Source organism: Lissotriton helveticus, chromosome 6 (assembly GCF_964261635.1).
Source record: "Lissotriton helveticus chromosome 6, aLisHel1.1, whole genome shotgun sequence".
Taxonomy (NCBI): Eukaryota; Metazoa; Chordata; class Amphibia; order Caudata; family Salamandridae; genus Lissotriton; species Lissotriton helveticus.
In genome coordinates this window covers 1,967,345,469-1,967,371,265 of record NC_136067.1, presented here as the reverse complement: position 1 = coordinate 1,967,371,265, position 25,797 = coordinate 1,967,345,469, and the positions used below count along the sequence as shown (strand labels likewise).

Sequence of the window (25,797 nt, the reverse complement as noted above, 5' to 3'; positions counted from 1 at the left end):
GCTGGAAAACTAAATGGTAATACAATCTTTTCATTACCGTTTTATTTTTCCAGCTTTATGCAGCTGTGTGGGAAGGTGGGCGGCGTTCCCCCGCTCCCATAGAGGGACCACCACTGCTTACAATGTATATAATACTACGGTACGCAAATCAAATTGTGGCAATCCAAGTCAATATTTTGGCAGAAAAATATTTTCTTCTATGTATGTATTTTCCATTTATATACAATATATCATCTAAATCAACCTGCCATAAACATTATTACCAAAGTTTAATTTTACAAAATGTCAGTAAAGCACCATCGTATGATATTTATGTATGCTTCTAAGTCATTATATAATCCATCAATGTATATTTGCTAGCAATACATACACAATTATACTAACCATAAAAATACTATGTGCAATTACACAATTAATTATTTAGTGAACAATATCCTAATTATTGCATTGTTAACCTACCAAAATCACCTGTTTGGACTAACCTCTGCAATGTCCTATTTATGGATATCCCTTTCCAATTAATGCATCACTCTATTGAGTTACCACATTAACCCCAGTGGGCAATGTAATCCATGATCTTCATTATGAACATCTCAAATAAACATATTAAATATATGTTCTTTATGTTTGTAGTGAGTGACATCATATTTCAACCCTATTCATCCATCCTCAATATGCAAAGTCTTACTCACTCAAAGCATCTATTATACAGCTTTCAAGCAAGCAGGCTTAACATAGGTATGTGTGTAGTTCTTGATCAATATTGAGACCATATGCTTCCACACTGTCCATATCCAAAAGGAATCTATTTTCTAATTGTCTCAAATAACATTCTCTATTACGTCCTCTTACATTTTTGGGTCCCTGTGCTAAAACACAATATCCTAGCTTGGAATCCTCTTCGTTATAGAAGCTACAAAAATGTCTTGCACCAGGGTAGCGAAAATCTCAATTTTTAATCGCTCTCAAATTTTGCAAGTTTCTTTTATGTATAGACAATGCCAAACTGCCAATATATGTCTTTAACAGGGGTTTGTTAATTGAGGGAGCACATGTATGCTTCTGCAGGTCAAACTACCCTTATCCTTGATGTTTTTGTTAACTGATATTTTTGCTGAAGTGATATTAACTCCATGTTCACATGCTTTACATTGATTGCATTTCATAAACCTCTCCATCTGGGAAATCCATGCCATCGCCCTCTCACCACTTTTTATATAATTTCTCATTAAGTGATCTTGCATTAAGTTCCTCTATAACAAATAAGAGGTCTCCTAGGAATAATATGACTAATTACTGGGTTCCTTCTAATACGATGTCAATGTTTGTTAGTGGCAACCTTCACTCTCACATGTTTCAGTCATAGGTGGTGATAAACCTGAGTCCCTTCTTCCTTTCTTTCCTCTTTGTAGCTGTAAAAAATGCTGATTCCTTTCAGTACTGCCTTACTCTTTTGGAAGCTGTATTCATAATATTTTCACAGTACCCTCTTGCCATGAGTCTAGCTATCATTTGCCTGTCAATTTCACTATATTCCTCATTTGTACTGAATACCTTTCTAGCTCTGTAGAATTTCCTGAAGGGTATACTGTTAACAAATAGTGCCAGGTGGAAGCTATGAGCATGCAACATGTTGTTGCCTACTGTGGGCTTTCTATACAGTGTTGTCACCAATTTCTTTGCATCTACCTTTATTATTACATCAAAAATTCCATCTCTCTCTGAATTTGTGTAAGCCAAATTCAATAATTTTTGTTTATTTCCTCCACTATGAGGACTGCCCCTACCTTACATCCTCCCCATGTGACAAATAAGTCATATATGAAGTGTACCCATAGTATATTGTGATGTGTGCATTTTTCCATTATGTCACCTCCAATTACTATATTACAGAGCAGCGGTATTTATAATTAGGGTCACCAGAGATAGATGTTTTTTTTTTGCCCATTAATAACTTTGTACCCATTTGGCGAATGTCCGCAAAGCTTTTGCAGACCTGTTTAATTTGTTTCATTATCAGAGAACTGAAAGCTTCGCAGTGTTTGGTCACGGGGTGCAATAAAAAACAGGCTTGACATCCAATGCATTTTTAATAGACTAATGTATTTTGTGTTGTGTGAAAATGGGCAGTAGGATTTTGATGCAAATTTGAAGCATTAGATATAAGAGTGCACAGACGATTCTTTCGGGTACCGCAGGTAAGTGTAGTACGTATTTCTCAACTTAGTGATATCTTGTAGCACAATTCTACTAAAGGTAGCAAGGAAACCAACAAAATAAACTAGACTGCATATGTGAATTTTCAGATTTACTAGATGAACAACTAAAAGTCCCCATTATGGTCACATGATAATGGAAACCAATAAACAAATACACAACAAATAAAATACATCACAATCTACTTTTGATTTCTTTGCATGCCCTATAGCCCACAAAAAATGTGCCCAAGCTAAACAAAAACCACCTATCCTATGCACCCCTGTGCAACAAAATGAAATATTGCCCTAGCAGTGAGTCACACACACTACTATTTGGAGGACATGATAATTGGCGACGAGGAAAAAATTATAATCAACATTTTTATAACAATAATACTGATTGCCTTTCACTTACTATGGCCTTCATATGTAGCACAATCATAATAAAAGAAGTAAGGAAGCCCTAAGAATAAACTAGACTGCATATTTAAGTTTCAAATATAGTACATGAATTACTGAAAGACCCATTATGGCCACATGCTAATGGAAACCTAGGAACAAATACATAACACAAAATAAAACTGCTCAAAACAAGCCAAACAAACCCCATCTTCATTATGTACTCCTGTGCACCAAATGGAAAAGTGGCCAAGCAGTGAGATACACAAACTACTACATGGAAGACATGATAAATGGCCATTAGGAAAAAAAATCTTATTTTTTATAACATTGATTGCCTTTCATTTGCTATGGGCTTTATCTGCAGCACAATACTACTAAAGGTAGCAAGGAGGCCCCATAAACAAACTAGACTGCATATGTGAAGTTAATACAAAAACAACTAAAATACACATCTATGGTCTAATTGTTATGAAACCAATAAACAAAATACATAACCAATACAATAGATAAAGAGGAAGAAATCACATTAAATCTGATTGCCACTATGTACTTATACTTAGTGTTCCCAAAGATAGGAATTCCTTGGATATTAGCGCCCTAATAAAGTTCCACTTGTTTGACGAATCACCACAAAACTTTCCAGACCTATCTCATTTTCTACAGTTTAAGATGATGTAAATGTGTGTGGTGATTCATTTTTGGGATGCAAAGATAAAAGGGGCCAAAACACCTTTTTCCATCAATGTATTTTCCATAGACTGTTCTATTTGATGTAGCACAAAAACAGCTGACAAGAATTATACATTATGGTGCAGAGATTATCCTTTTTGGATACTGTAGTTAATTAGGATAGGTATTTTGTTATGAGGCATTTAAACTTAATGATATCTGTCACAGCGGTACTTTTGCGGAATTTCACAGTTGTTAGTGGTACATGGATGTAATCTTATTGAAAAATATTGAAAAAAAACTATGAATACATTTCCCTACCTATTTCCATTTTAATATTATGCAGGTAATAAAATGGTAATAATTAGGGACCTACTTCTTACCTAGATCTAAGGCACTAAAATTGAACACAGCCAAAGAGTCGTAAAAACAATATGGCTGCCTTTTCATTCTCGAAAAACAGCCATTACTTAATTATATACTGGCTTGTCACCACCATATACTACTGTATACTGCGAAGTATACCGGCCCAAACTATAACTAAGGCCTAACTGTATTACTGGATTTTGGTACCCTTGCATCACTCATGGCGTTTCATGGGCAATGCAATACTTTATTCAGATCTACCAAGGAGTGCAAGGCCACGATGCATCGCCCTGCGTTATTTGGTACATTTGGAGAAACGTGATGCAGCGCACTTCGCTGTATTGCATTACTCTGCACGCCGTAGCCTACATTGCTGCTAAGTTTCACGTACATTGGTAAGCCACCTGCTGTAACCACTCCACTATATGCTATTCCACTGTATGAAACTCCACTCTACGCCACTCTACTCTACGCTATTACACTGTACACAACACTACTGTACGCCACTCCAGTCTACTTTACTCCACTGTATGCAACTCTGCTGTACGCTACTCCACTATACACTATTCCACTCTATGCCATTCTGCTGTACGATGTTCCATTCTCCTTCATTTCACTGTATGCCACTGAGCTCTACAACACTTAATTGTATGCTGTTACACTGTATGCCACTTCACTGTACGCTACTGAATTCTACACCACTCCAGTGTATGGCACCCCAGTCTACACCACTGCATTATACGCCACTCCACTATAAGCTACTCTACTATACTTTAGTGCACTGTACGACACTCCACTGTCCATCCCTCGGCTCTGCACCACATCACTGTACACTATAAAATTTTACACAACTCCACTTTGCTCTATTACACTGTTTGTAACTACACTCTACGCCTCTTCAGGTTACGCCACTCCAATGGCCTCCACTCCTCTATATGCTACTCCAATATTTATAGAATTTCACTCTATGCCATTCCACTGTATGCCACTCCACTCTATGCTGTTCCACTCTCTGCCACTGCAATCTATCCCACTAACATCTATACTAATCTTTTCAGCGCAACTTCACCATATGCTATTATGCTCAACCCCAATCCAGTGTACGCCACTCCAGGCTACAGCACTTCATTGTACACCACTGCACTGTACGCTACTCCTGTCAGATTTCCTCCACAGGATCCAGTTGTTGAATCAATGGATCCACCTACAAATGTCACCAACACCCTGATAGTACATACAAGGTGTTCGAGCCATTAGGTGAGGGAAAAATAAGAGAAGAAAAAAAGAACGGGAAGGGAAAGGAAGGGGTCAGCAGGGAAGGGAAACCTGAAATGACAAAAGGACACCTTCATAAACACCATTGATATACATAAATGCTATACTCATATATTCTCGCTAACAGGAGCCATGTATACCTGCTTAAAGAAAGAAAACCAGACCCTTCAATGGAGTAACAATCTTCACTCTCCACTACTGCCTTAGTATTTCCTAGGGGAATATTAACGAGAAGCATATAGGTATATAGTCACGGGTATTCATGTGGAACATCTAAGCACGTACACATGTGTGAGTCTATCACTGTTTAGAACCTACCACTGAGCAGCATGGAGGCTCGAGAAATAAGGGATTCTGTAGAAATTAAAAGGAAAGAACTCAAGATAGAACAAAGCCAGTAGTCAGACTTGCAAGATCAGGACACGGTAGTGTGTAGGAGGCAAGAACCACAACATTCCGCTCCTCTCGGTCCAGATAATGTAACTTCTTATCAGATACTGAATTAGACTCCGAAATAAGGGACGCTACAGTAAAGCGTAGTTGCGTCCACTACTGCGCTCTGCTCCCTTCACCCAATACTCAAAAAGTCATGCAAAACACGGCAGCGCGTAGTTCCTTTCACCACAGAGCTCCGCTTTTGTATTTGTAATCCAATGTTGATTAAATGCCTCAAAACACCGCAGCGCGTAGTAACCTCTACCACAGCGCTCCCCTTTTGCCATACATTAACATAGCCTCTACTCCTCTGTATCTTCAGAGGGGGAAAGCACACTTTGCCTGTAAACTCCAACCAAACATGACGCTAAAGGAACAGTCACGCTGCCTCTTTCTTCAGAAGCAGTAATCAATTAATACAACACCACAGACACCCGCTGCCTCTTGCAAACGGGTTCCGTGAAAGTACAGTTCCTGCAATAACCGGAGAATATCCAGGAACTGCAGAACAAGGAAAAACACGAGCCGGTGTGTGTCCAGGGAATCCTACCTCGAGATGAGATATCGACGGTAGCCCCGAACTTGCTGGAAACCAGAAATCGACATGCAGAGCAGCCGCTCTCACGCCCGGGGAAGAAACAGGAACCAGAATAACACGCACCAGGAAGCGTGTTCCATTCACTAAAGTAACTTCCTGGCTGCGCCTCAAAGGATCATGGGCAATGTAGTTTGAACAGTGTTTTTTGCGCGATGCAGGCGCAGTTGAGACGGAACCTGACAACTCCACTATGTGCTATTATAGTCTATGCCACTTTACTGTACAACATTCTACTCTACACTATTCCACTGTATGCCACTCCACTCTATGCTACTCCAGTGTACACCACTCCACCCTTAGTCACTTCATTCTATGCTAGTCAATTAGATGTCACTTCAATCTACTGTATATGCTATTGCACTCTTACCGACTCCACTGTACACTACTCCAGTCTACACCACTCCACTGTATGCCACTTCACCATATGGTATTCTACTCTATGCTATTCCACTGCACTCCACTCCATTCTACGCTATTACACGGTACACAACTTCAGCCTTTGCCCCTCTACTCTATGGTATTTCACCCTACCATACTCCACTGTACAGCACTCCACTGTGTGCTATTACACTGTACCCTACCCACAATCCACCACTCCAGTCTAAGCCACTTCACTGTAGGCTGCTCCACTCCACTCTACACTACTACACTATATGCTATTAAACTTTACGCCACTATTCTTTATAGTACTAAACTAAATGCGATTACATTTTACACCACTCCCCTGTACGGCACTCCAGTCTACGCTGCTCACCTCTATGCTATTCAACTTTATGCCATTTCACTATACGCTACTCCACTCTACGACACTTCAGTGTACTCTCCTCCACTCTATATAACTCCACTCAGAAAAACTCTACTACTCTCCATGCCACAATAATAGACTCTACTCGGCTCTTTCCCCCTACAGTCCACTGTCCAAATTTTCACTTGAGTCTATGTTCGTACACTCTATTGTACAATACTCTACTCCACTCTACAACAGTTTCAAACACTGTACAACACAGCATTCCACTCTACTCTATAAGACGCTACTCCACTTTATAATAGCTTCCTCGATTCAACGCTATGCTACTTCAATGTATGCTTCTCCACTATATGCTAATCCACTCTGTGCTATTCCACTCGATGCCTCCCTATTTTCTGCACTATTCCACTGTACGATTTTCCACTGTATGGTGCTCCACTTTACGGTAATACACTCTATGCCACTACAGTGTACGCCACTCCACTGTACGCAGCTCTATTGAATGACACTCTTCTCCACTCTCTTCAACTCCACTCTATAAAAGTCTACCACACTTCATGGCACTCTATGACATTCTACTTCACTCCAATGTATAAAACTATGTTCCACTATACAACACTTTTTTATGGAACACAGCACTCCATTCTACAGTTTGCTACCTGCGCTATGCCAGTACACCCCACTTTATGCCACTCTACTCTACGACACACTAAAACACTTGATTGTGCTTTACTCCACACCAAGTTACACAAATCACTTGACTCTACTCCGCTGTACGACACTTTTCTTTACTCTATGCTACTATATAACAACTCACTCTATGCAGATCCACTGTTTCACACAGTTCTGTAATCTATGCAACTCCATTCTACAACACTCTACCACACTATATGCCCTTCTCTGACTCTTTACTCGTATCTATACCCCTTCACTCCACTGAACAACACTGTACTATACTGCATGCCACACTGCAAAACACGCCACTCTACTCCATGATACTAAAGTCCACTATATGACGCTGCACACAACTGTTTATATGCCACTGCACCCCACTTTACTCTACTCTATTCTGACACAGTATGCCACTCTATTCCACTAGTCCACTGTACCCCACTCCACTTTATGCCACTCAATGCCATTGTACTTATAACACTATATGCCAATCCAATGTACCACACTCTACAACACTCTACTGTACACAACTTCACTCTACAAACATTAACTAGACCATATGCCACCCTACTCTACTGTAGTGTACATTATATTACATTACTGTACGACACTCCACTATACTCTACTGTACAACACAATACCATTGGCTTTGTCTGAGCTTTGTGGCATTTATTTTGTCAACTGATATTGTATGATTTATTGCTATAAACTGTAATGAGTATTTATGATGTTTTAACTATATATATATTCTGTTTTGAATTGTGTACTTTTATGGTCCAAATGAGTCGTAATACAGTTGATTTTAAGCGACACTTTACTCAACTGTATGCTATGCCACTCCACGCCACTAAACTCCATGCCACTATAGTTTGCGACATGCCACTCCACTCTATGACACTTTATTCAACTCTACACTACTCCACTGCAATGTACTCTACTATATTCCATTCTACTGCATTGTATCCCACTCTATGCCACTGTACTATACTTCACTCTACGCCATTCCACTGCGCAACACCCTACTCCACTGTATGCAACTCCACTCTACAAAACTGTACTACACTCTATGCTACTATTCCACTCTTTGTCCATCCACTCTACTCCACTGTACTACACTGTATGACACTCAACAACATGCCACTCAACTTCTCTCTGCGATACGCCACTCCATTATATGGCAGAGCACTTCACTCTAGGACACTCTCCTCCACTGTACTCTACGGCACTCCACTTGACGATATTCCACTCTATGACACTCTACTTCACCCTACTCCACGCCATGACAGTCTACGACACCCTACTCTACTGTTCGACATGCCATTCCCCTGTATAACTCATTGCTCCAGTCCACTAAGGGATACACCATGCCACTTCACTATATATCATATTACAACACTGTACAATACTGTACTACACTCATAACATATGCATCATTAGCCAGAGTGTTAGAGAACCATTATGGCCAAAATGAGGCTCAGGATGCATGTAAAAGAACATGACATAAGTTTCACCACTTTAAAGCAGATTACATCACAGTTCATTAATGGTCCACAACCCAGCTTCCTGGTTTGAAGCTTGTCTTAGGCCATGCTGTAAAAACAGTATATAAATACATACATACATGCACACGTTCCACGGATGGCTTTGACCTAACTTATACATATAATACAGCTGCCTTGCAGGCTGTGGCGTTTCCAATGTCCAGTTAGATTAAACTCTCAGTATCAAGCAGGGCAACCTTTGAAAGAACCTTCTGCATCAGCAAAACATCTTTCTGTGAATAAACCTGAATATTGCTTAATATTTTATTGGCATTGTGTAGGTTTTTATATGTCGGGTTCCTGAATCCCAGACATCTAGCTGTGACACAAGTATATGAGAGGAATAATGAATGTGGCAATAGTTGAGGTGGCCTTTGTTACTCCAAACATATGAAAACACGTTTCCACTCAACAATTTAGGAACTGAACCCAAACCTGTACTGGTTAGTGGGCATGAGACATTGGATTATTGGTTGACGGTGGTGTAAGCCCTGGTTAGGCAACTGCCACAATCCCTAGCAGGGTGAACCACAAAAGGTCACTAAATTAACCTGTGCTTAACCCTAGGTAGCTTAGCACAAAAAGCAGTTAACTTAAAGGCAATGATAAAAGTAATTATGCAGCACACAAACCATAATAGAGTGAAAGCAAAATAAAAGAAAAGTCCTTAACTAATTTATAGACATTGAGTGGACTTCAATAAATGACCTGCCACCAAAAATGACAAAAATGCAATCAGTAGAAATGTAGTTATGATTTTTTAAAGTTTTTAGTAAAAAGTAGTGCTTCAAAGATCAAGGCGCCAACTGCAGTCATATAGTTGCACAAGACCAGGTCAAAGTTGAAAAATATTGCTGACCGCAATGGAGAGTGGTTCAGAAACAAGGTGGATTGGACACTGTCAGTGCTCACCTTCAGGGTTAAGTAATTTCTGAGAAGGTACAGTTCAGAGTGCAGGAGGAAGGGTTGTCATAGGATAGCTTTGGGTCGAAGCCGCGGTGAAGATTTCCACTTTCGAACCTAGTCTCTAAAATTCAGGCAGAAAATCTTCAGTGGGACGAGGCAGAGGACTGTAGCCAAAGACAGTTCCACAAGGCCAGATACCCCTTTAGCGAAAGACTGCTGTAAAGGATTTGCTGTTGCACAGAAAAACAAAGTGGGAGAAGCCATTAAGTCAAGCTGACCAGCGATGCACCTCGAGCAGATAGGAAAAAACAGGTTGGTCCCAGTCTTCTCATGGTTCTCAGAGCAGTTTTTATCCACATGTTTTAATTACCAACCTTTAGATTTTGCTAACTGGTGACTTTCAGCATCCCTTCCAAGGGCCCAGGACTGGTGGGGCGCCACAGGGAGGGTCAGGATTCACTCAGGGTGGGTACAGGTGTTAGAAACCTTTTGAGATCCTGAGGCTGAGATCATGAGGCCAGCAGACTAGCCCTTTGGAGTCAATTTGGTTGTCCTGAGTTCAAGTTCAAAGTCCGGTCCTTCTTCTCCAGACAAGAGGGCAGGAGGACAGAAAGGCAGACATTCAGCAAGGCAGTAGCAGGTGAGCAGTTCAGCAGAGTTGCAGTCCTTTCAGCAGCATTGCCATCCTTCTTCCAGGTAGAGTATCCACAGGTCCAGAAGTATACCTGAAGAGCTGGTATTTGAGGTCACCTTTTAATACCCTGGTACCCTCCTTTGAGAAGGTGGGAGAAGAATCTAGACAGTGGCTTTGAAGTGCATGGAATTCCCAAACTTCCCTACCCTGACTGCAAGCTGGCTGCAGTGGCTATTGTCTATTGGGTGTAATATTCTACTTTTGAGGACGTACTTCAGCTTTAATGCATGAGGTTATTGTCATCACCAGGCAAAGACTAATTGTTGATACAAAAAAACAATTTGAAAAGTAGACTTACCAAGCTAAAAGCCACACATCCCCCATGATAAACAAATGTACACATGAATTTAAATGCCGTATAAGTCTTTTATCAGGTGCTATTTTAAAATAAATTCATTTTTGTTCAACAAAAGAACATAAACATACAAAAGAGAACCTTTTATTTTGGAAATAGGATCCAAATGTATTATAGAGTGTTTACATGCTAATTTAGATGATTCTTCAAGTTCCTCTACTGTTTATAATAATGCTTCACATTGTTCACATGGGTAACAACCTGCCTAAAATGTCCACACTAGTCTTCATTGTTACTAGATTCAAAGATCTTGATTAATTAATGACAGACCCTTGTCCAATAGTTGCTGCAAATGCACCAGCCAACCATTGAAAACTCACTTGCTCGAAACCAATCCATTTGTAGGTATGCAAGATGAACTTCGATTGGTTTGGACATGCTGAGAAAGGTCTCATTGTTCATTGGTTGTTCGGCCTCAAAGACTGACCAATTATTAATTGCATAGGATGTTCTGATGCTTGGGCCTTCCACAGCATTTACCTGCTGCTCGTGTGCCCTCACAGAGGATAATCCAAGTTGTATGCCCTTGCTATCTGCAACATCTTCTGTGGTTTGCAGCAGCTAAAGTGTAAAGAACAGTTCATGAAAATATGTTGACACTTTTTATCTAGAAATTATATCACCAATGTGATACAAAGTGAAACTAAACTACAGTTGACCACCATGCGACCCACAGTAACAACTGTGCCATGGCACTATTTCAGGTGACTTCAGTGTATAGTATTGATTTAAATTACTGCAGTCTGTTTGTAGACACCAGCGGTACCTCTAGTAACAAATGAAGGCACTGTACCAGTAAGTCCACTTCTGAGGGACCTCAAGCAACGTGCTGGAATACTGAATTATTCTCTTGACTTCATAGAGCAGTGTTAGAATACTCTGAAGTACTACACCACTCTGCTGACTTTAGAGGGACCTCCTGTGGTGACAGAAGGTATAACACAATTATGCTGCCTTTAGGTGGAGCTATAGTAACAACCTCCTGCTTACTTCCAATGGACACCTAGCTATGACCTGTAATACTTAATCTCTGCTCAGTCAATAACCTACAGAGGAAGAAGATAATGAAATCACTTGGAGAAGGAATGATGGGGATTGTAGTGTCATCAGCATTAATGCAATGTTGTTTACATGTGAAATTGGCTTAATCATAATATTAGTGTGGCATTTTTGTTGATAAGTTTGCATATGGAATGTGGTTCATTGAACAAATATGGTTCTGTACAGAGAATTAGTAGATGATGGTGACATGTTCTACACAAACTAATGATTACTTCATGATAGCGCAAAGATGAGTATGGACTACGATTATTGTTTGATGGGCCTGAAGTGACCATGAGAAACCAAAGAAAGAATTAATTAAAGGTATTTTTATAACTCTTGACAATAGCATGTGCCAGTGCAAGCTGATGTAGGCTTAAATATATAGAAGAAATAATATAAGTGATTAAATCAAGAATTCCTGCATTATTTATAACCAAACAGCACATAGTCACTTTTTTTTAAGTTCAAGAAAAGGTTTATTAAAAAGATTAATATGATCATAAAAACAATACTTCATATATGCAGTTATTTGGTAATACATTAATACATGAAGGTGTAATAAAGAATAATAATGATAAATAATAACCATTAAAATAGTAAACGGATATTATAGAAGATGATATGAATACAATGAAAGGTTCACAGAAATCGTAAATAACAGTACATGTGAAAAATACACAATTAAAAAAATATTATAGAAAATGATAAATTAAACATAATTATAAATAAACAATAGGAGGTTAAGGAGGCTTGGTAACTTCTTGTTGTGAGGGAGCATGTAAAGAAGTTTTCTTCATGGTATCATCTATTAATTGTGTGAGTGGGCCCCAAAGGTGAGAACGTTTAGTAGCAAGAGAGATAGGATGAATGAGTGCTGTATCGAGGCGATGATTGTGACATACAGCATACCACCAAGCTAAATATGACAATTTAGAGGAATCTTTCCAGTTTTTTTATGTTTGCTGAAAAGCTGTAGTTATTAACAAATCAATAAGTGGTAACTGGGATTGACTCGTTTTCCAGTCCGGTGTTAAACTACCTAGGAAAATGTTTGTGGGGGAGAGTGGAATTGTGGTGTGAAAAATAGTGTTGATTTGGTGCCAGACCTGTTTCCAGAATATAATAACATGTGGACAGGTGAAAAGCATATGATGGAGATCAGCATCAACCTGGGAACATATCCAGCAAATGTTGATATTTGTGTTGTGTATTTTATGTAGGTATGTGGGGGTAAGAAACAATCTGTTGTAAATAAAGAAGAGTGTTTGTATTGTGCTGGCCGCTCTGGATTATTTCCTAAGTTTCGTCCAAATTCTGTTCCAAAAAGAGATAGGCCAATTCGTTCCCAGATCGGATTTCCATTAGAGTACCGCTTTGGTTTTGTCTCGGATCTCAGGAGGTACCATTAAACGGAAATAAATAGTGGATGCTTTGGGGTTTATGTACAAAAGGTTATTCCTTCGGAAAAGGGGGTGGGAGGGTAAGGAAGGTGAAGATTTGAGTTTAGCATAAGTATCAAGTATTGCTTTCTGCAAGGACAAAATGTAGGTTTAAAGGAAGAAGGCAAATGATGAAGAGTTTGGAATTGCGTAAATTGAATGGGTACGCCCTGATCTAAAAATTGATTAACCCAGAGTAGACCTTTATTTCTCCAAGCCTTCCAATATATAGGTTTCCTATTAAGAAGGATTTGTTTATTGTGCCAAATTGTGGAATTGAGAAAAGTGTGTAAGGGGCCGATTACGATGGCGGGCGGACAGTCCGCCCGCCAACGCTGGTGGAAAAGGGACCGCCCACCATAAGTGTGGCAGTCCCGTAAAACGAATTAGGATGTGCCTGCCACACTGACAGGCGCATCCTGTATGTTTACATTGCGGCGAGTGGCAGCACCTGCCACAATGTAAAAATGCATGTCTTACATTTGCATGTACAATGTGGCAGGCACCGTGCGTTGCCTGCCACCTTGTACATGCAAATATAGGGGGTTACCATAGGTACCCCCATGTGCAGCATCCCAGCCCCCCACACCCCTGGGGTCCCGCAGTGGGCCCTCAAAGGAATTTTCCGCCTGTCTTTGTGCGGCGGGAACTCCGCCGCAAAAGACAGGCATCCTAATGTCCATGGCGGTGCCTGCACGGCACCTCCTCCATAGACCCCTTGTACCTGGTCCCGCAAGGCGAGCGGAAAAGGCCCGCCTTGCAGGACCACGGCCGTCGGTCTTTCTGTCCGCCGAGGTACCTTTCCCCTTTTCACCGCCATCCTAATTTGGCGGTGAGAATTATAAGGGTGATGGTGGGAATTCCGCCACCGCCGGGCTGGCGATCCTCACCGCCGGCCCAGCGGTGGCAGAATTCCCACCATCGTAATAAGCACCACTGTTATGTACTACTAAGTGGAATGCAGGGGATAGTAGTTTACAGGGTTGCTTAATTATGGGAGTAGAGAGCTTTTGTGGTTTGCGAGTAAAGGAGAGATAGTCCTGAAATGAGAAGGGAGCTAAAAATAAGGTCTCAAGATCCACCCAGAAAGGTTTATCTTCAGATTGATTAGTGTTTCAATTAGATAGTTGTCGTAACTGAAAGGCTTTGTGATTATTGGAGAAATGGGGGAAATTGACACCGCCTTCAGATTTTGATCTTGTTAATTTCTGTAACGCCATTCTTGGTTTTTTAGCGTTCCATAAAAAAGAAGTAAAAATAGAATTAATCTTTTGACAAAATTTAGATGGAAGCTCATAATCACTTAGCACCTGGAAAATAAGTAATACCAATGTTTAATCACAAGTGTAGTACAATTACTTAAGAACTATTACTAGAGGTATTTTAAAATGAACTACTATTGGTTATTTCCTCGAACTCAAGCCTTCAGAAAACCCCAGACTTATAGGCCAAAAGGAAGGGGTGAAACACGTGTTGACTACATCAGCCTTAAAAGCTGACAAACTCTATAATTACGATGGTACTAAAGGATACCAGAATTATATTGGAAACATAAGTCTATCAAACCAGGATATATCACTAAAGAAGTATTTGGAATTATATTGTTTGTATCTGAAAACAAAATATACACTATGGATAACTGAGATCATTGGCAATGGACATTAAAATATTTTCTCATTAAAGTTTTGCTGTTTTTTTCATATCTTTCAACTTTTGCATTACGTGCTACTCCATACTCATCAAGAAACATACACCCTATACAGTAAAACAATTTTAGCAAACAAGAGGCGTTGTGGGCCCTACCTTTAAGCAGTGTAAAATTCTCCCCACTACTGATAGCAGGCCGAGTATTGGCAAGCAGGCCTAGAGTTGCTTCTGCCGATTAAAGACTTAACATATTTCTATAGCACAGATCTGGTTGAGCAAAGTAGCCTGCAGACATCTGCACTAGAAGAGCACAATGCACAGGTCCCTGGTTTACAATGTGGGTGTGGACATGCTGAGGGAGCTGGATACATTGTGATGTTTAAAACGCCCATGCAAAGTTATGGAAGGTGAAGTGACATCTCTGACCTTTCAATGAACACTGGCTGTGCTGTCTCACCTGAAGAAGGGATAGATGGCTCAACGGCGGAAGTAGGAGTATATCCTTGAGGAAGTGGAAGTGAAAACCTCAGAATCCGGCCATACAATGCACCAGCTGAGTGTATGACATCCTTGTAGAATAGCTGTGCTAGTGAAGCACTCCCACAGCATGGCTAATTTGAATGGAGCTCAGTGTGAGACCACCAGAGACCACTTAGAGGTGGGGCATGTAAAAGTAACATGCGTTATCTAAGTTATTGAAGTGGGGCAAACAAGTACATGTTTTTCTTGTGAATGTTCACGTAGGTGCATTCTGGATATCAGCATAGATGTGAATGTGCTATCTCAATATAATTATAAAATACCCTTAATGTGTCCTCAGTCATACTGCTTTGTTACAATCACCTCCTAAACTTGAATGTTGATTGTTTACTGCATTTATGATGGCAATATATCTTTAACATAGTACCACTGATTTTCCAAACCTTAGCTACTGTTCTAAGTTATAACTATTAATTATATTATGGCATAAATATGTTTCAGGAATTAAAATTGTCCTATTAAAGCAACTACTGCTGGGTTTCAACTCATGTTCTATTTACTTTCAGGTGTGAATGTGGCCCTGGTTGGTCGAGCCACACAGTCAAGTATTCTTGGTGGAGAATATTTTAGGCAAGGTTACCTGTCAGATGCAAGCAACGCCATAGATGGAAATCAGGATCCCGAATATTTACATGGATCCTGCTCCCATACACATGATCATTATGGTCCCTGGTGGAGGGTGGATTTACTGAAACCACATAAAATTTATGCCATTTCCATCACCAACAGAAATGCTGTTCCTGAAAGGCTGAATGGAGCAGAACTTCTCATAGGAAATTCCCTAACAAACTATGGAAATAACAATGCAAGGTACAATGTATACTCTGTTCACTTGTATTTGCCATTAACAGATGACAGATGCTTGTTTCTTTGGTTCAGCTTTGGAGATTATTGTAGTACTTGACTTACAATTCCAGTTCTGCATGTGATCAGAGTAATGGATCAGTCATCTTGAACTGAAGAGTGCAAGTATTCAATTTACTAAATACATAATTTAAATGAATATTATGGAAAATAAGTTAGAGTAAATACAATCCTGTGAAATGATTTCCACTCTGTTCACATGTGCAAGATATATTTCAAAGCAAGTGTACAGGTGTATGTGCTGTATCTTACTTTTAAAGACCTTAATTTAATAATTGTTTTGTCACAATCAATGTTACTTATTTGGATAAATAAGGACAGTACCTCAATTTACTTTCAGTTTGTTTTAGTTATTTCCTTCCACCAGGTCCTCATTTTATTCATTTCCTTGTGATCTGAGAAATGTTTTAGTCGTTTATTTTTACTTTACTTAGTTAACTGTAGTACATAATTATATGGCACCTTACTTTGTCCTCCTATTCCTTGCGGAACTCTGCTCAGACCTCAAACTTGTTTCTGAATTGAGCTCCAACTCCCCTCGTCATATTTACTAGCTGATTGTTGCAGCAGTTTTTTGATGGGGGTCACTGATTGCTCATACAGTGGACGCTTGATGTGGACTTTTCAAAAGCAAGTGTGTTTGTTTGGTCCTTGCCCGATAGTGCCAAAGGCACAGAGAGCTGCCATAGTGGGTATCATGGGGAAATATCCTCCTTAGATTAAAAATCGACCTGGACAGCTTCCTGCAGCTCCTTTCATGTTGTAATGTTGTACATATTTAGCACTTATGAATGGTGTGTTCTTACAACTGATGTAATGAAGGAACTTACTCGTATTTTGAAAGGTCGGTTTCTGTCCAATCATACTTTTGGACAATAACCACTTACTCTGTGTTTTCCTTGTTCTGGGTGTAAGATGCCTTTATATTCCCGAGTGTACACTACCACCCATCTGGAGTGTCAGGCCCCTAAGCTGTCAAATTGCCCACAGCAGCGCTCACTGCTTGCCTGAGGTTTTCCATTCTCTACCACAAACACGGTGGTTGGGCTCCGGGCAACATTCTGCCTGGGCAGAGACTTCAGAGTCTTATGTGGTAGCTCACAGGGGAAAGGCATCCATGGATATGAAATATCGAATCCAATTCTATTGCTTCCTGGGCTTGTTGCAGCTGCTAGCAGTAATCGGGGAAGCACATGCATTGTGGGACATGCGCGCTATGGATAGAAAAGCATATGTGCACTTCCACTCAAACCCTGTCAGGTTGCAGCTCTGCAGACTTGCCGCAGAGGAGAAGCACAAATTATAAAACAGTAAGAATATATCCTCTCCCCAGGGTGGCAGTAATATAATCATACTTCACCAGTGTGATAAGCACAACAAACTATGAAATGTGGGAGGCGGAGCTTGTTCGCGACCAAGATGGCCGCTTGAGTGCATAGCTCCCATATACCCCCACATTATCCTGCAACTATTAGGTTCCTGAGGTGTTTAGCGAGCTCCACTGTGCCACATTTGGTGACCGGAGATGGTGGGGAGTTTATAGCTCTTACTCCTGCTCCCTTGCGACTTTGGAAGGCGGAGTTCGGCCTGGCCTGTAGTGGCGCCAGAGAATGGGCCTGAATCCCCGGACTGGAGTAGCCGCCGATGTCCCTCAACTGCTCACATTCCTGATACTTCTTGTGGCGCCCAGCAGCTGGCGTTGAGACACACCACTCTCCCTGCCCGATGAGACTCGCACCCTTTCCCCTGAAGTCCTGCCTACAGATGAATACCTCTACTGCTCTCTGGTGAGGTATTTAGAGGGAACTACATTGTGGGTGCCCTCCTGCCTGTGCCCTCCTTCACGCTGCCTTCACTGCCTGAGCCTGAGGGCCCATGTGAGCCCCCGAGGGTTTGGGCCTGCATCTGTTGGAACGACCTGCGACGCTCATGGAACCGGGTTGCATGCTGGATGTGATCCTGGGCCCACGCTGAGGGAGGTGCGTGTCTGACATATTACCTGCTGGCACCTTGCCTTGCCCTTGCTGCCGCCTTCTGGTGATACTCGTCTGCTGGGTGGGGTGTAGCCTGTGGTACCCCCTACTGCTGCTGCGAGGTGGGTTGCCAGGTATCCTCCTCCTGGGTCGTGCAGGGGGTTAGTCCAGGTCTGGACTGTCCCATTAGAGGTCTGCGGCCCACGGCGGCTGCCCCACTTGCCTCCATTACCCTCTCAGGACAACAAACCAAATGCCAATGCTGATCAACAATTTCAACCACTTTGAAACATGGTGCAAGAACAATGAAGCAAAGTGGCCATAAGCTAATCAATAGCTTTTATTTCAATTGCACATATAGTTTTTTGTTTTCTTATTTCGCAAATAAGCTGAGCTTATGGCCGCATTGCATCATTGTTCTTGTGCCACTTCAATTTGAGGGCTTCACTTTATCGTTATACCTAGACTTTACTTTTAAGGTCTAAGAAGTGTCGCGTCGGCGAGAGCAGGAAACACACAGGAGATGGTAGGGGCAGTCAGCGTCTTTCTTTATTTGCCTGTATACATATATCTGGATGTCGCGCTATGCATGAGCCGCGCTCGTGGTCCCCTGACCTCTCACCCCGAGGTCCTGCGTGTAAGTGATCCCTGACCTCCTCCCCTGACCGGATGTGGTGTCCGGTGTCCCTGTCCCCCTGACCCTGAGCCCCAGGGTCCTAGTGCCATCATATGGGCACGACATCTCCCCCCTTGTTGCAAACAAAGTTTCTTGCCAATTGTCCCCATGACTCGTGACAGTGATAGTAGAGAGAGATGGAGAAGAGCGAGAGAGAGAGAGAGAGAGAGAGAGAGAGAGAGAGAGAGAGAGAAATGTGTGTAGTGATAGTCCCCTCACATCTCTTCGATCAGTCTCTTGGTCTTTTTACACTCTCGCCTTGGTCACTGTTCTCCGACGGCTGGTGATGGATCTTCTCGCGATGTCTCTCTGGTCGGTTCTTTCTTTGGCGTGTCTTCTTCTTTTTCGGTTTTCACTTCCTTAAAGTGGGAACTGTTTCTTGTGATCTGGCTTTGGCCGGCTGCCGCTGTGATCATAGGCCCGTTCACTTTCACCACCTTCAGCGGATCCTTTGCGAACGCGCTGCCTGACTTCCTCACTTGCCGCTGTTTCACAATTACCATGTGCCCTTCCTCTATCTTGTGGTTTGTTGCGTGCCTTCTTTGATCGGCGTATTCTTTCATTTTCTCTTTTTGTCTCTTGTCTCTGATGGCGATGTCTTTCTGTTCCGCTTTTTCTCCTTCTTTTATCTGCGGCAGTCTTGTTCTGCTCACTCGCCCTAGTACCAATTCAGCGGGGCACTTCCCCGTGGAACTGTGTGGTGTGTTCCGATAGTCCCTCAGTACCTGGCACAGGGCTTGTCCGATCGAAATTTCGGTCAGCCTGGCTCTTTGCACCGCCTTTTTGATGGTCCCCATGAACCGCTCAGCCATCCCGTTTGCTTGCGGCCACAGTGGCGTTATTCGTCTGTGATGTATGCCTAAGTAGGCCATGAACCTCTTGAATTCTTCGCCTGAGAATGGTGGGCCATTGTCTGTTTTCAATGTTTGCGGCGAACCCCATGCTGCAAAAATGTCATCCAGCACTGGCAGCGTTGCGTTCGCAGATGTTGATGACACTGGCTTTACTAGGGGAAACCTTGAGTACTCGTCTATCACGACCAGAAAATAGCTTCCTGTTTCTAGCGGCCCGTAGAAGTCTGCTGCCAGCTCTGTCCACACAGCCTGTGGTAGCGGGGACATTTGCAGGGGTTCCGGTTTTGGCGGTGGTCCTGTTATTTGACATGTGTGGCACTTTGTCACCATCGTTTCCACCATGCTATCAAGTCCCGGGAACCACACTTTTTCCCGCAGCATCTTTTTGGTAGCTACCATGCCCCGGTGTGACTCGTGTGCCAGCTCCACTGTTTTTCTTCTCAGCGTTTGGGGTATCACTATTCTCGTGCCTCTCATTATTGTTCCGTTTTCACATTCTGACAATTCCTCATTTATTCTTTTAAATGCCAGCAGTTCTTCTTTGTCTATTCCTCGTCCTACGCACATGTTGCTGTTCACGTGTACCCATCGTTGCGCCCTATTGATTCTCATTGCCTCTTGCATGGTGTCGTCCTGTTTCGTTTCTTTTTTCAGTTCACTCGCTGTTATTGTCGCAGGTGTACTCAGTTTCAGTGCATAATTCAGGTACTCTTCTGCCATTGTGGTCGCTTGTGAGTCTTGTGGTAGGGGGTGCCTTGACACGTAGTCTGCTGGGTTTTGCTCTTTTCCCGGCTTGTGAATAATTTTAAAATTGTAATCCATGAGCCTGATTCCCCACCTCTCTATTCTTGGCGGTATCTTTGCATTCGGGTTGCCATATATTGTTATCAAGGCCTGATGATCCGTTACGATCGTGAACGGCTTTCCGTATACGAACATGTGGTAATGTTCACATGCCCATACCACTGCCAGGCTCTCTTGTGAATATCCTTTCTCAACTTCTGTCAGACTCTTGCTCCCATACACGACGATGTGTCTTGGGGAATCTCTCCCGGGCTGATGTTGTGCTAAAATTGCTCCCAACCCCACGGGGCTTGCATCCACTGTCAGCTCAGTGCATAGTTTCGGGTCGAAGTAGGCCAAATGATCCACTGCTGTCACTGCCCTTCTTATCTCCTCAAACCCTTTGTCACACTCGCTGGTCCACTGAAAATTTTGCCCTTGTTTCGTCAACTCTCTCAGTGGCGCGCTGACGGTGGCGAAGTCCTTGATGTAGCGCGCGCAGTAACTTTCTAGCCCCAGAAACGATCTCACTTCTGCCACGTCTGTGGGCTTCTTTGCTTTTTCCAGTGTCTCTACCTTGCTGTGATCTGGCCGCATTCCTTTTTTGGAAAAAATGTGACCGAAGAACACTAGTTCATTCCGCCCCAGTTCGCATTTTTCTTCATTTAGCGTTAGGCCTGCTTCTTCCAGATGTGAGCATACCTCTCTTAAGGCCATGTCGTGTTCTTCGTCCGACTTGCCGAACACCAGGATATCGTCACTGTAGTTCAGGCTGTTTTTGACCGGCCTGATGATTTGACGAATTGTCTCTTGAAAAAATGTCTGCAGCCGATGAGATCCCAAAGCTCAACCATTTGTACCTAAATAGTCCGAGGTGAGTGGAGAACATCGTGATGTACCGCGAATGGGGGTCTAGTTCAAGTTGGTGGTACCCCTTGCATAGATCCAGTTTTGAGAATCGTCTCGTGCCTGTGAGGCAGCTAATCATGTCGTCTAGGTGTGGGCCTGGATGTCGCTCACGTTCAATTGCCTTGTTCGGGATCCTCATGTCCACACATATTCTTATCTTCGATTTGTCTTTCTTTGGGACGGCCACGATGGGTGATACCCACGGTGTGGGTCCATCCGCTGGTTCTATGATGTCCTGTTTTAGTAGGGCTTCCAGCTCTTCCTCTACTTGTGGCTGTAGGTGTATGGGCACCCTTCTGTGATGTTGCGCAACTGGTCTTATTGTTTCATCTATGTGCAATGTTATCTGCCGTCCTTTCAGCTTCCCTAACCCTTTTATCAGTTTTGGATATTCCTTTAGAATGTTTTTCTTTTCTGACTTCGGATACGTAATTTCCATCAGCCCTATCACTTGTGCCGTGACGTTGCTCAGCAAGCATGGCGCTGGAATGTCTCCTTTTAGTTCTGTGAGTCTTTTATCCTTGTATCTTAATTCTTCTTTGAATTTCCCCAAGTTGATCACTGGTCGCTTTCCATCTTCTCGTATTCAGAGACGCACATGATATTGCACGTTGCGCCACTGTCCAAAACAAATGTGGCATCGTGTGACCCCACTTTTATTGTTACTGATTCTGTTTTCTTTATTTTCTTCTTGTCCACCAGACATATTATTTCATCGCGCTCTTCTTCGTCTTCTTCTGAGTCTGTGTTGACCTCTGTCATGAGGTATAGCCGCTCCGTTTTCTCTTCTTCGCAATCTTCCCCTGATTCTGCGGACACATTGCTCATTCCTGTCTCGACATGCCTGATGTGTCTGCGCGTCGGCATTCTTCCTCTGCTGGTTCTTCCACGGTCATTCCTGAACTGTGTCCCTTGACATACGCTTGCGTAATGGTCTCTTCCATTGCATTTTCGGCACGTCTGGCCAAACGCTGGGCATGGGCCTCGGTGTGGGAACTCTAGTTCGCATCTGTAGCATGTTCCTTCTTGCTGCTTCCTCCCGGCCTGGCCGCCTCTGTCTTGTCTCCAGTTTCCTGTTTTGTTGTTGCTCGCCATCCGATGAATTTGTTCTCCACCTCTTCCTTTGCCTCGTTCCATTTCTTTCGCGTGTGCTGTTGCTCGCGCTTCTGCCCTCGCTAGGGCTAGGATGTTCTCTAGTACTATCGGCTCTTTCAGTATTCTTGTTTGGAATTCTATGTCCCGACAGCCTGTGATGATCAGTAGTCTTATGGCCTGCTCGTTATCAAACTTATCAAATTCACAGTGAGTCACTAGTTTCCTCAACCTCGTTGCGAAGTCGTCTAGTGATTCATCAGCCTGTTGGGAGGCGATCGTGAAGCTATACCTCTCAAAATCGACATTTCTTTGCGGATCGAACTTGTCCGTCAGGCACTTTGTTAACTTGTCATAGGTGTTAATATCTGCAGTTTGCAGTGTCACCAGCAGGTCCTCGACCTCATCGCCCACTAGATTTAGAAACAGTCCTCGTTTCTTGGCCGCTGTGACATCTGTTGCGTCAACATAGTTTTCAAAACGCCTGAGCCATTTCTCCCATCTTATCCCTGTTTGTGGTTCAGATAGGCTGAATGGCAGTGGTCTTCTGTATTGCGCACTTGGTTTTGGGTCTGCCATTTGTGTTCTTTTCTCTCCTGTTGTTTACTTTTCTCTTTTGTCACTTTTGTCCTCTTTATTTTCTTGTTGCACTTCGTCACTTCTGTGACCTCCTTAGCCTTGTTTCCTCTTTCTTGTCTTTTCTGCCTCTGTTCTTTTACCCTTCTTTTCTTCTTCACTGGTCTTTCTTCTCTTTGTTATTTGTTAATATACTCTTCTCCTGCCTTCTTTTGCCTTTGCCAGTGCTTTTATTTGCTTGCCGGTGCTTTTTCACTTTCAGGTGTTTTTTTTTCCTTTATTATTTGTTACTATACTCTTTTCTTGCCTTCTTTTGTCTTTGCCAGTGCTTTTTTTTATTTGCTTGCCGGTGCTTCACTTTGAGGTGCTTTTTCTTCGTTTCCGCGCTGTGCCTGGCCTTAAAATGGCTGCCGCGCTCGTTCTGGGCTCTTATTGGCCTGTCTCTAATATGGCCGCCGTACTCTCGCGGTACTTTCTGACCAATCACTGTGCAGCCTGTCTACAAAATGGCCGCCGCGCGGACTCCTTTTTCCTATTGGTCCTGGCGCCTGGCCCCAATATGGCCGCCGAGACTCTCGCGAGAGCTCGCGCTGGCTTTCAGTTTTCTTCTACGTTCGCGCTCTTTTTGCTGGGCGCTTACCGGGGCAGATGTTTCTTCCTGTGCAGCGATCGGGGTGGGCTCCCACGTCGCTGCAGACACTTTTGTGGCGCTTTGTTCTCCTTCTCGACCCCGACGCGATCCAGGGTGGGCTCCTGGTTTCGAATCACTATTCCTGCATGCCGGTCTTCGATCCTCCTTCGTCGCCAGTTGTCGCGACGGCGAGAGCAGGAAACACACAGGAGATGGTAGGGGCAGTCACTGTCTTTCTTTATTTGCCTGTATATATATATCTGGATGTCGCGCTATGCATGAGCCGCGCTCGTGGTCCCCTGACCTCTCACCCCGAGGTCCTGCGTGTAAGTGATCCCTGACCTCCTCCCCTGACCGGATGTGGTGTCCGGTGTCCCTGTCCCCCTGACCCTGAGCCCCAGGGTCCTAGTGCCATCATGTGGGCACGACAAGAAGCTCGTCGACAATTTGCCCCTTTGAAGAAGCAACTAAGAGAACACAATATTGAATATGTCAGGCTCTACCCCGCCAGACTCCGGACTAATCGCCAGGGACAGTCACACATTTTTACAGACCCAAAGGCCCGACAGAGGGCCATGAAAGACTGGGTGAGAGTCCATCGGCGCAGCCCGCCTCGGCCCTTACTGGTTGAAGCGGCGGGAGGAGATCTAGATGAGCAGGACTAATGGGGCGTCTATGATGCTGGCAGATAATCCGATTGTAGATGGGGTTGGGGGTGGGGGATTATGCATTGTTTGGGACGGTTTTTTTTATGTGCTGTTTGTGCATGCTTTCTATATATGGTACTGTCACTGTTCAGGATGACGGGTGCTGTGATATGATATGGGAGAGTTAGTTTGCCTGATTATGCTTCCCTTGGGCCAGAACGAAACCTCTAATATATTCTTGAGTAGAGGGGGGGGTTCTATCGTATAATTTTAGCCTCAGGATTTAACAATTTATCGGCGGTATGAGGAGCGGAAACTGTTCTAGGTTTCTTTCAGTTTATGCTTAGGAAGCGTGCCACCTCTTCCCACGTGTGTTTTACACTATGGGGGTATTGCTTTTGGAGGTTGGGGAGGAAGGGTCCTTCTTGTGTTCTATTACCACTGCTATATTGGTTGTTATCCTATGATGTTACGCAAGAGGTCTGTTGGTCTGTTTATCGACTAGGCTGGGTTGGGGTTGGAATGACGTGGGCGGGGGGTTGGGTTGAAAGGCGCCTGAAGATGCGCTGCACTGTAAGTAGACACTACACACATTTCACAGGAACACTGCGCATGTCGGTAACTTATGGCTGACACTGGCGGTATTGATGCAACGGGGCCTATCGCAGCTGATCACATTCCTCGCAGAGTAGATACACAGGGCGCTTTGCGTGCCCTCACATGGAATGTTTGTGGTCTTAACGACCACAGGAAACTACGGAAAGTTTTGGCATACCTGAACAGACATGAGATTGACCTTGCACTTTTGCAGGAAACACATCTACCTCTTTCCAGCTCGTTACTCTGTAGCAGAGGTTTGCAAGGGAATATACATGCTACTGGCTTCACCACTCACTCCAGGGGCATTCTTACATGGGTGCGCCCTAATTCACCCTTCACACTGCAGCCCCTGCATACTGGCATTGATGGCCGATTTGTGGTGTCTAGCTGTAGGGGTAGGGAGTTGGATCTTGTAGTAATTCATGTATATGGGCCTAACTATAATAACCCTGGCTTTTATACAAACTTGTTCCGTTCATTACTGGATCTTGGGGCTGGGCAGCAACTGTGGGGTGGGGATTTCAATGTAGTAATAAACCCAAATTGTGACCGCTCAGGGGGGCCGCCTAGACAAGTGACTGCCTCAGCACGTACTCTCGCCGCATATATGATATGTGGAGACTTACGGGATGTATGGAGACAGGGTTTTCCTGATAAAGGGGG

At 43.1% G+C, this 25,797-nt stretch overlaps 1 protein-coding gene across 1 annotated transcript in view; it reads left to right on the top strand.

The window, feature by feature from the left end:
- LOC144763942 (fucolectin-like) overlaps positions 1–25,797 on the top strand; it is a 215,025-nt gene that overhangs the window by 86,179 nt on the left and 103,049 nt on the right. Inside the window, exon 3 of the mRNA XM_078649987.1 lies at positions 16,036–16,339. Within this exon, the coding sequence (XP_078506113.1) occupies positions 16,036–16,339 (304 nt within the window). The remainder of the gene's footprint in view (positions 1–16,035; positions 16,340–25,797) is intronic.